Source organism: Annulohypoxylon maeteangense, assembly GCF_022496945.1.
Source record: "Annulohypoxylon maeteangense strain CBS 123835 unplaced genomic scaffold GGS22scaffold_20, whole genome shotgun sequence".
Lineage (NCBI taxonomy): Eukaryota > Fungi > Ascomycota > Sordariomycetes > Xylariales > Hypoxylaceae > Annulohypoxylon > Annulohypoxylon maeteangense.
The window spans coordinates 231,992-244,547 of record NW_025953267.1 but is presented as its reverse complement, the minus strand read 5'-3'; the positions used below and the strand labels follow the sequence as shown (position 1 = coordinate 244,547).

Here is a 12,556-nt window from a genome sequence, read left to right as displayed (position 1 = left end):
AGTTCAACTAAGTCGACATGGCATATTGACATAGTGAGCCATAGCCATCGCTGAAAGATCAGGTATAAAACTCAGTAAGAAACCAGCAGGTTTCCAACATCACTCTCACTAAGTTCTTCAATGCCAATTCATACCAGTAACATCAGCCATGGCCGGACAACAAGTTATAAAATATACAGCTGAGCACCACCGAAAAGAAGGCATCCCACCAGAAGCTTTCTTGAAGTGGTTTCGGGAAGAACACCTCCCCAATGGTCTTCCAATTTTGAAGAAATACGGTATCACCAGATATGCCGTCGTAAGCTGTCACACGAGGATTAGTGCCAAGTATTATTAGTATCAGGATAAATACTATTGGATAATTATATATTATATCATTGGAGACATAACTGATTAAAAGGATATGTTAATACATAAAGGAGTTATATATTAAAGATGTTATATAAAAATTAATGTTAAGTATTATTAATATTAAGATAAATATTATTAAATAATTATATATTATATTATTAAAAATATAATTAATTAAAAGAATATATTAATGTATAAAGAAGTTATATATTAAAGTTAATACGAAATTTTTAAACATTTAAAACTTAATGTAATTTTAACGTTTATTAAATAAATTATTATTAAATAAAAACGTAAATTCTTTTTTAAAAAAAGAAAAAAGAAATTATAAACTTTAAAACTTTAAAAAATTATTATATTAATTTTAAAATATTATTTTAAGCTTTTATATTAACCCTTATTATAAATAATTTTTTTTTTTTTTAAAAAAAATCCGTATTCGAAACTCGCACGTATTACCGAATAAATATTTTCCCATTATTAATTAACATTTTAATTTAAAAGCCACTATAAATTTTATATAATAATTAAAAAATTAACTTTTTATAAACTTATAATTAACCTTTAAACTTTTTTTACGATTTTTTTTAATAAATATTATTATTTTTTATCGTGTTATTATTTAAAAAAATACTTTATTTTAATATTTTTATATACGTTTAATTTACGTACCGTTAATAAATACTTCGACCTTTTAAATTATTAAAAAATTTAAAACTATTAATAATAATTTACATTTTTATAAACGCGTAAAACCGTTTTTTAAACGATTATAAAATAATTTTTAACTTTACACTTTTTTATTCTTTAAAAAATAATTTCCTGTTAAATTAATAAACGTTAAAAAATTATTTATTAAAACTTTTTTTAATATAAACATTTTTAATTTTATATTCGAAAACGTTTTAATTATTTATTAACCTTAAAACTTCGAAGTTATAATATACGATATTTTTAATATAAAAATTACTTAATTTTAAATCTTTAATTTTTTTATATAACTACGTGAAGTTTATTAATAAATAATTAATACGTATTATATTATTCGAATTTTAATTTTTTTTTATCGACGTTTTTTATCGTTTAAATTAAAACGAAATATACCGATAATATAATATTACGTATATCGTTTATAATACGGTTATATATTTAATATATATAAATATAATAATATTAAAAAATTAAATTACATAATTTAAATAATAAATTTATAACGTTAACGATAAATTTTCATAACGTATTTAAATTATTATTATTAAATATACTTAAAATAATTAAATTCGTTAAAAAATTATTAACTAACTCGTTTATATAATAAAATATTATAAATAAGTTTTTTATTTTTTTCATGTAAACCTTAAAAAATAAAAAACATTTTAATAAAAAATAATTTCTTAAATTATTATTAAAAACTCGTAAATTAATAAGTTTTTAATTAAAAATTTTATTAATTTTTTTTATTTTAATAAAATTACTTATAAATAATTTAAAGATTTACGAGCTTATATTTAAGTCGTTATTAATAAATTTCGCATATAATTTATTCGTAATAAAAACGTTAATATAAAATTTATATTTAATAATATTTAAAAACGTGTAGTTTTAATTTTATTACCACTTTTTACCTTTAAATTTTTAACCATTCGAAGTTTAATTTTTTTTAAAATATTATTTAAATATTTTAATTTCGAAGTTTAAATAAAATTTACGTTTACTTTAAAAGCTTTTTAATAAAATTAAATATATCGTTAATTAATTAACGTTTACGTATAATTTAATTTTATTCGAATAAAACTTTTTATAATTAAAATTAATAAAAAAAAAATACTTTTTTTATTTCGTTATATATTCGAAGCTTTAAAAGATTTAAATTTTAACCCGAATAATTCGAATAATAATAACTTTTAAAAGTTTTAAACTTTTAAATATTTATCCGGTTTTTTAAAAAAACCGCCCCGTTCGTTTTTATTTTTTTACGATGGTAATAAATTAAAAAGTAATAATAATTACGATTAAAAAAATAAAAATTATTTTCTTCGGGTTATCGAACGTATTATTAAAGCATTAATTATAATTATAATTAACTTTATTTATTTTAATAAACTTACCACTTATAATAATAAAAACTTAATTAAATTTAAATTATAACTTATAAAAGTAAAAATATATTTAAAAATTTATATAATTAATTTTTTTAATTATTTTTATTATATTAATTAAATTAAATCGTTATTTATTAATAAAACTTAATTATAACATTAATAATAAACTAATTAAATTAAATAATTAAAAGCCGTGAATATTTAAAAAAATTATCGCGAAGTTTTTAAAAAACGTTTTAAAACTTTTTTTAAAAAATATCGTAACTTTAAAAAAATATATAAACTTAAATATTAAAAAAATATAATTTAATATATTACGAAATTAATAAATTTTAATAAAATGGTTTAATAATTAAAAATTACGTTTTAAAATTATATCGTAAAAACTTTTTTTAATAAAATTATTAAATTAATATATTTTTATTAAAATGTAATTTTAAAAATTAATAATAATTTTATTATTATTATTTAAAAAATTAATTAAATATATAAAAATATATTAATTAATTTAAGTTTTTTATTAATAAAAAGCGAATTTACTTTAACTTTAAAACTTTTAAAATTAAATTAACTTAATCGCGAAAAAAAAAACCGTTTTAATTCGGGTTAAAATTAATCTTTAAAAAACCCCGGTTAAAGTAAAAATAATAAAAAACTTAAACTCGACTTTAAAAATAAAAAATAACTTAATAATAAAAAAGTTTTTAAAAAAATTAAATAATTAAATATTAATTAATGTAAAAAAAATAAAAAAACTTATTAAAAATACGGTAAAAATAATTATTAAACTTTCGTTTATTTTATTAAAAAAAATATTAATAATAAAAAATTATTATCGAACCCGAAAAAAACCTTTTCCGTTAAACGATTTCGAAATAATATAAAAAAAACTATACCGCCACTTTAAAAAAAAATTAAAATTAATACGATAATAATTAAAACCTTTTACTTTAAAATTTTTAAACTTAATAATTTTAATAATAAATCGAATTTTTAAATAACTTTTATACCGTATTTTATAAAAATTCACGGCCGAAATTAAATAATACCCCCCGTATCGACGTTATTAAACGCCTTTTTAATAACTTAAATAATCGAATACTTAAACGACTTTATAAAAAACTTAAATTAAAATAAAAACTTATCGTAATAATAATTTTATTTTATAATAACGAAAAACATTTTATTCGTATTTTACTTAATACCGAAAACTCGGTTTTTATATTTTTTATATTTAAAATTAAAACATAAAAATTACCTTTAATTAAACGATTAATTTTACGCTTTATAACGGCTTTTAATAACACTTTAATATAAAAAAACGAACGTTATTATTTTAAAGCTTTAATTTTACGTTATTAAAAAAATTATTTCACTCGTTTAAACTTTAAAATTAATATTTTAAATTTTAATTATAATATTTTTTTTTCGTAATAATAATTAAAAAAATATTAACTTTTATATTTTTTTAATTACTTTAAAAAGATTTAATTTATTTTTAATTATTACCGTTATAATTATATTAATTAAATTATATATAATTCGAACCGCGCCGTTAAATTAATTATTATAATTTTATAAAAAAATATTTAAAAAATATTATCTTTAATTTCGAAAAAGTTTTATAACTTTATCTTAATTATAACCCGAAAAACCGGGTAACGATTTCTTAATTATTAACTATAAAACCATATTATTAATTTTAAAAAAAACGTAATACTTTTTTAAAAACTTTTATACGTTATAAATAAAAAAAAACTTAATACATTAAAACTTTAATTAAAAAAAATGTTAAATTTAAATAAAATTTAAAAGTTTATTTTTACTTATAACGCTTTTTTAATATTTATAAATAAATTTAATTTAAAAAACTTTTTTTAATTTATAATTAATTATCGAAAATTTAACGTTATTATTATACTTATTCGTTACTTTTTATTTTTTATTTTTAAATTATAAACACGGTTTCATATAACTAAATAATTTATTAAAATTAACTTTAAAATAAGTTTTAATTTAATTTATATCCGAAAAAATAATAAATAAAAAACAACTTTTTAATATAAATACGGTTTTTTTAAATATTTAATAATGTTTTTTAATTTTATAAACGTTTTTATTATTTTTTAAATATATATAAATAATATTTTTCGTAATTTAATCGATATTAATTTTTTAATATATTTAAATAATTTTTTAATTTACGCCGATATACGTGAAAAATATAATGTTTTAATTAAAAAAATTTTTAAATAATTTATTATTTATAACTTTATAATTAACCCTCGTAAATGTTATTAAACCATTTACGAAATTAAATTCCTTAATTATATTATAAAAACTCGTGGTATTTTTATATTTTAAAATAAAATTAAATATATTTAAAAATGAAAAGTTTTTCGAAACTTAAAAAAATTATAATAATTTATTAAGTTTACGAATTTTTATTAACGGTTTATTAAATCGTTTTTATATATAATTAAACTTATTACGAACGTAAATAAAAAAAATAAAAAAAATTAAAAATAAATAAACGAAATATAAAAAGCTTTTAAAAAACTTAAGAAACGTTTTATTACCGTTTTAATAATAATTCATTTTAATTTTAATAAAGTAACGTTCGTTAAAATTAATACGTCCGATTTCGTTATCGGTATAATTTTATTATAAAAAAATAAAAATAATAAACTTCGTCCCGTTATTTTTTATTTTTATAAATTATTTTTAACGAAAATAAACTACGAAATTTATAATAAAAAATTATTCGTTATTATTAACGTATTTTAACGTTAATATTAATATTTTAAAAATGTTAAATATTATATCGAAATATATTTTAATTATTAAAATTTATTTTATTTTATTACCGTTAAAATTTTAAATAAACGATAAATTAAATAAATATAAAAATTATTTATTTTCGTATTTATTATTAATTATCGCTTTAAAAAATAAAACGATAAAGCCGATATTTTTTTTCGATTATTATAATATCGCTTTAAAAAAAAAAAAATTAAAAATTAATTAATTATTTCGGTTTTATAAAAAAAACATTTTTCGCATTCTATTAATTTATTATTCCCGGTTTTTATAACGGTTTTATATATATTTAAAAAGTTTTATAACTTTATTATTTTAAATTAAATACCGGAATTTATAAATAAAATAAAATAAATAATTTTAAAAAACTTTAAATATTTTAATTTCTTTATTTATTTTTTAAAAAACATAAAAATACGAAATAAATTATTTTATCGTAAATACCGCTTTTATATTTTAACACTTTTATAATAAAAAATTATTAATTTTAAATATAATATTTAAACTACCGAATATATAAATATAAATAAAACCTTAAAACTTATTATACGAAACTTTTAATAACTTAATATTAAAATTTTAATAAAAAATTTCGTTAAAAATTACCACGAATATTAATAAAATAAAATTTTTAAGTATATATTTTACGATTTTTTATAATTTATAAAGTTTTATTATAAACCTTAATATATTATTATAATAAATTTTATTATAAACTTTCCCTTATTAAATAAATATAACTTTATTTAAGTTATTATTAATTTATTTATTAAAATAAGTTATTTTATTTTATTAAAAATAAACGAAAAAAAAACTAAGGATTTAATTAAAATTTTCATTAAGAAATATTAAAAATTATATAAAGTTTTTTTTAATATCATTTTTAATTAAAACTTTAAATTTATAACTTATATTTAAAAAAATTTCCTTAAATTAATAAATATTAAGTTACGTATAAATATTACGTTTTATTTTTAAATTAATAATTAAATTAAATAACTTAATTAAACTTTTAAAATTTACTTTTAAACGTTCGTTAATTACGAAATAATTAATTAAAAAAACTTTTTACTTATCGTTAAATTCGTTTATAATAATATAACTTTTTTATTTATATATTTTATACTTTTTTATATTAATTATAATTATTACTTTACCGTTTATAACTTTCTTTTCGATACCCTTCGTAACTTATTTAATCGACTTTACGTATATTAAATAATATAAATATATTAAAAAACGTAATAATATTTTAAAAAAAACCGGTAAAAAATAAAAAAATAAACTAATAAACGTCGAAAAAATACGCCCGTTTATAAAAAATAATAACTAATAATATTAAATACACGGAATATTAAAACTAAACGACCGGTTAAAAAACTAAATAAAAAAATATTAAAACTTTTTATAATTTAAAAAATAATTTCCTTTATCGTTATTAAATTAACCTTATTTAAAAGTTAAAAAATTTATAACTTATTTTATATTTCGTTTATTAAACTTTACCGCGTTAATAATTAAATAACCCTTAACTTTAATTAAATTTTATAAAAAATAACCTTAATTAAAACAAAAAATTATTAAGTAAATAAAATTATAAACTCCTTAAAAACTTAAAAAAAAGTAAAATATTTAATTAAATAAAAAAATTAGCCGGCTAAAAAATATTAAACTTAAAAACTTTACGAATATATATTTAACGAAAAAATTAAAGTTATTATTTTATAATTTCATTAATAAAACTTCGAAAAACCTCGAAACCCTTAAGTTCCGGTTATATAAAATTATTTAAAAACGAATATTAAAAAAAGAAAAATTAATATTACACGAAAATTAATATTAAATATTATTAATATTAAAATAAATATTATTAAATAATTATATATTATATTATTAAAAATATAATTAATTAAAAAAACATATTAATACATAAAAAAATTATATATTAAAAATATTACACGAGGATTAATATTAAATATTATTAATATTAAAATAAATATTATTAAATAATTATATATTATATTATTAAAAACATAACTAATTAAAAAAATATGTTAATATATAAAAAAGTTATATATTAAAGTTAACACGAAATTCTCGGGCGTTTAAAACCTAATATAACTCCAACGCTTATTAAATAAATTATTATTAAATAAAAACGTAGATTCCCTTTCGAAAAAAGAAAAAAAAAATTACAGACCTTAAGACCTTAAAGAATTATTACATTGATTTCAGAATACTATTCCAAGCCCTTATATTAGCCCTTATCACATAAGCATTCCCATTCAATACAACTACATTATACCCTAAACTAGTTGGCTAACACACCATCACAAATCTAGCATACCAGACTTCCAGAGAAGTGTGCCGCATTCCGAGCTGACCTGGACAAGGTGGAGCTGTCATGGGTGATTAGCGAAGCCGACCTCGTCCTCGAGTACTGGTTGCCCAGCCTGGATGTTCTTAAAGAGCTTCATGATGATCCTGAGTGGAATGAGAAGGCAGTCAAAGGTCAGGACAACTGGCTCGATTGGTCTAAAACACTGGTTCACATTGGTTATGAGACTGTGTACATGGACAACGGGAATATCTTCAATATTTGAATAGGGGTAAAAGGGATGAACCCAAGTATAGGTACTCTTTGCGATAATAACGCCACTAATATTAAATTTCCATCATAATACATCCGAATAAACCTGAAATCAACGTGAAAAAGCCGCTGACCGTTCTGGATCTCATAATTGCCGCGGTAGGAATATTGATGATACACCCTAACGCAGCTTAGCAGTCGCCTGCAAGCGTGATTTCAACCACTCCATCTATATGCACCCATAAAAGAAGGACCCGAACCCGCAAATCCCCCCATCATTCACCCCCAACTCAAAGAAAGCGAACCCCTCTACCCCTATTCCCAAAACCACCACACCTCCACCCCCCAATCACCCATCACACAGCGCGATGAAACCGATTAGCAAGATGCGCCTGCAACCCCTCCTCCTCCGCCGTCAACCTCTCCCTCGGGTCCCCAGACTTCAAATACGGGCCATCAAACCCATCCCCCTTAACCTCCTGCCTACACGCATAAACCGCGTACCGACCCGAGCCATCGCGTCCGAAAAGCTGGAGACAATTATCCATATCGACCCAATACGCCAACCCATCACCGTCCAACCGCGGGGTCTTCATAACGTACTTCTCCCCACTCGCCTCGCGCATCCGGCGCGTCAGGGCGGGGAACTCGCCGTTGAAGAACGTCATGACCTGGATATTCGCCGCTTCGGCGGTGCTGTACGTGCCCACGATGCCGGTCTCGGGGGTCTTGGCTCTCCAGGTATTTTTCGTGAAGCCGACTACGAAGACGGCTGGTATACCTGGGATAACCCGAGGCTGTCGAGTCGGCTTCATGACTGCGTCGAATATTACCCCTGAGTAGATCTGCTCGAGATACTCCATGGGAGTCGGTCTCCGACGACCCAAGGGCGCGGCGGTGTTGGTGTGTGTTCTCGCCTCCCCGTATTTCGGGATAGACGCGAGGTTGATTATTCTTCCCTCGCCTTCCTCCCGCTTGCCGCGGTTGCGGACAGGAGCGGGATACGGCTCCTGTGAGTGTGAAGCTATGCGCTTCTTAGGGGGGATCTTAACCATTTTTATATAATTACCCGACAAATTTTGCTTTTTTATATTAATTTATTTACGCAGATGTATAGGCGGTTATAAATAGATGAGGCGAGTCTGCGAATTCCAATTCTTTGTTCGCGTTTGCCAATGTTTTAGTGGTAAACCACCTGAGTCAAGGAGCGCCTAGCTAAGAAGTGGCATATGCTAGTCCGTGCTTCGACGGCGTCACTTAGCTCCGTTGACGTGGCAACAAACGTGACCGACAAGAGGAAATATAAATCAAACTCTCTCGATCAACATCAATAATGTTGCGTTTGTAGAGTTGTACGAATTAGCAATGTTATATGCGAAGCCGTTTGGATTATGTAATTGTCATTGAGGGGGGGTGCAGCGATTAGGGGCACGGGGCAATGCTTGCAGGCGCTGTAATTCAGCCACTACAGGTCTCTAGTGACGCCACATATATATAACTTACCCCTTTTACCTTTTTACGTAAGATCATAATCCAAAGGATATCAACGAGATGAGCATTAATACAAAGTTACAATTGTTCTATTCATTCGTTCCTACTAGGCGTACGCCTCTAGTCATTAATTCCTTTTCAATGCCCCACAACACCACCTGCAGCCCATTGTCCAAACTCCGGACCGCCGGGTTGCGGGAACAATCCGCCTTGCCCTTGCGGCAACGGTTGCTGCTGCTGCTGCTGCTGCTGTTGTTGTTGTTGTTGTGGCACCGCGGCTACACCACCGCCGAGTTGTTGTTGCTGCAGTTGAGCTTGTCTTGCTGCATTTTCCTCGGCTTGTCGGTGGGCTTGTTGTCTCCTTGCACGGTAATACATCAGGAATATTATAGCGCCGACGAGGCCTAGGATTATTATACTCTCGATCACGCCGTCTACTTCATCATATTCATCACCCAGGGCTTCGCCATCGCTTCCCGTGATCGTACCATCGTCGTAGAAATAGTCGTCGTCATAGTACAAATCATCTTCTTGGAGGAAGTTGGCTATCCACTCGCTAAGCGACCAATCCTTCTTAGGTGCTATTAAGCGCGTTAGCATATAGGTAAGTAGATAGGTGGAAGGAAATACTGGACATGAATAACTTACATGGTTCGTCTTGAATCGAATTAATCCGACCGTGCGTGAAGGTGTTCCAAGCAGAACGGGCTCGCAGCTTTAGGAGGCTCAGAGTGACTGGGAGATAAGCCTCCTCGTTAGTCTCGAGGGCTTGGTCGTAATATCTCTTGGCGAGGTGGAAGTCTTGGGTCAGACCGACTCCGTTCTCATGCATCCAACCAAGATTGTAGAGAGCTTGTGCGCTCTGGAAATATTCGGAAGCTCCCGTATAACATTGGGCTGCCTTGTCAAATGCGACTTCGGTACCGATTCCGGATAAATAATAGTCGCCCATTTTCACAAGCGAATCAATGTTTGATTGTATGGCAGACCTGGTCCAGTATATCAACGCTAAAGCCGAGTTTTGGAGTAATGTAGGCTTCGGCGGTTGGCGTCTGACCCAAGGCGGTAGAGGGAGTCGCGACTGGGTGGGATCTAGCATGAAAGCAACATTGTTTTGTGCCTTCTCATATCCTTGCTCTGCAGCCATGAGATAGTCGAGGAAGGCCAATTCATAATCACCATCTTCATATGCTTGATTAGCCTCCGTCCAAGATGACACCAACGGCTCGGCCCTTTCGGCGACGTTCTTGTAGTAAGCCATAGCCATGCCACAAGTTTTATCTCGTCCAACTCCGTGGTGAATCATCTCGGCTAGATAATACTGCGCCTCGATATTAGCCCATCGGGCAGCGGCCTCGAAATATGAGTTGGCGATCTTCAAATCATCAGATGTACCTTGATCTAGATGAAGAGCTCCGAGTGCGACGTGGGAAAGGCTGAAGTCCTGGTCTGCCGAAGCCTTGAATAATTCAGTAGCCCTCGAGACATTCTTCGGTAGACCTAATCCATGAAGATTCATAATTCCTAGACCCCATTGGGACTGAGCATCTCCATGCTTGATTCCGCGCTCAAACCAACCTCGGGCTGCCTTAAAGTCCTGTCTGACACCCTCCCCACGTAGCCACATTCGCCCAATGTAACCAGCAGCCTTACTAGCGTACTTCTCCAACTGGGGTTTTGGCTGATCGACAGTGCGACCATCCTTTTGGCGCCAATACATTGTTGTTACAGCGGCGAAATATCGTCGAGCAAGGTCAACGTTACGGTCCAGGCCACGCTGTCCTTCATAGTAGAGCCTTCCCAAATTAAACGAAGCCTTGAAATCCCCTTTTTGGGACATCAGGTCGAGATATTCGATTACATCATCGATGGCGGCATAAGCATCCGAGTTCGGACTCGCCTTCAAAGCGTTGATACCAGAACTGACAACGCTAGCGCCCTCGCCGTAGACTCCACCAACCTCATCAGAAAGTCGGTACGCCTCTGGTGCGAGAGCCATTCCTCCAGGCGGCCCCGATCGAAACCAGGCCATAGCCTTATCAGCCACCCTCTTGTAGTATTTAGAAGCCGTCTCACAACTCTTGGGTACGCCGATGCCATTGAAATGGCGGGCCGCAATAGTCATTTCCGATCTCGTGTGTCCTGCGTCGGCGGCAAAGGTGTGATATAGAAGAGCTTTTGCTTGATCCCGTTCCACCGCATCTCCTAGTCCTGTCGCATAGATCAATCCCACCATATGCTGCGCAGAGCTGTTTCCATACGATGCTAGTCGGTAGTAGTGATCGAACGCAGTCTTGAAATTTCTTGGGTGTGAGTAGTTTCCGAAGAAATTGAATTGCGCCAAGAGGTAGATCGCATCGGTATTGTTCTGGTCGGCTGACTGTTGAAGTAGCTTAACACCCTCGAGGAGAGGGCCGCTGATGACGGGCGTCGCATGTTGTTCCTGTGGAGGAGCGCTGGCTCGTAGGCTCGGTAAAGCTTTTGCGACATATTGGAAGAGTGCGCCGAGGACACCGCCTTGCTTCTTCGTCTTTCTATGCAACGGCGTTTTAATCTTTCGAAATTCGGCCGTCGCTTCGTGGACAAGCTCCCATCCTACGTCATGTTAGAAATGTATCCTGTATATAATTCGCCTACCGGTTGCACGGCTATAGAGGCTTACCATTTTGGTAGGGAGCCCATTGTTGTGTGCTTTGGACAATGTCGGTCTCGGTTGCTGGATTTAAACTCGTAGTTGTTATATCCTCTTTACTAACTTCCAAAACCTGCTGCTCCGCAGCGGATACAGATGCGACAGTCTGCAAGAGCACTGTTGGGAACGAGGATTAGCTTGAGTCGAGCTTCGAATTGTGTGGGATTTGTCATGCGAAACATACGAAGCGCCGAGACGAGAAATCGCCTCATTGTGTAAAAAAGTCCGTTAGGAACAAAATTGTGAATACTGTAATAATTTCATGATCTCCAGAAGAGGTCAGTATTTATGTACAGAGAAAGGGAAGAAAGGGAAAGTGGTTGGGGAAGGAGGTTATCGTTCCTCATCTATCGTGTGATATATTAAAAGAAAGGCCTAAGTTGGAACTTACAAGCTGTCCAGATCGTCTTAAACAAACGCGACCTCAGCCCTGGATGAAAGAGCGGCTTGCTTTTGATTGGTTTATTACACGCCACTTTATGTGGGGCATCCGGGATTGTCTCTCTCAAG

The 12,556-nt window shown here is 28.4% G+C and overlaps 2 protein-coding genes across 2 annotated transcripts; both read right to left on the bottom strand.

Moving 5' to 3' along the window:
* Positions 1-8,219: 8,219 nt before the first annotated feature.
* On the bottom strand, positions 8,220-8,918 carry GGS22DRAFT_192342 (uncharacterized protein; the record flags this gene model as incomplete). The annotated part of the gene is made up of 1 exon (XM_047965244.1): positions 8,220-8,918. The coding sequence occupies one exon, from the start codon at positions 8,916-8,918 to the stop codon at positions 8,220-8,222; it is 699 nt and encodes a 232-aa protein (XP_047815089.1).
* Positions 8,919-9,492: 574 nt separating this feature from the next.
* GGS22DRAFT_192341 (HCP-like protein) lies at positions 9,493-12,258 on the bottom strand (the record flags this gene model as incomplete). Its single annotated transcript, XM_047965243.1, has 4 exons — positions 9,493-9,935; positions 10,003-11,949; positions 12,017-12,163; positions 12,231-12,258. The coding sequence occupies 4 exons, from the start codon at positions 12,256-12,258 to the stop codon at positions 9,493-9,495; spliced, it is 2,565 nt and encodes an 854-aa protein (XP_047815088.1).
* Between the last annotated feature and the right edge of the window lie 298 nt (positions 12,259-12,556).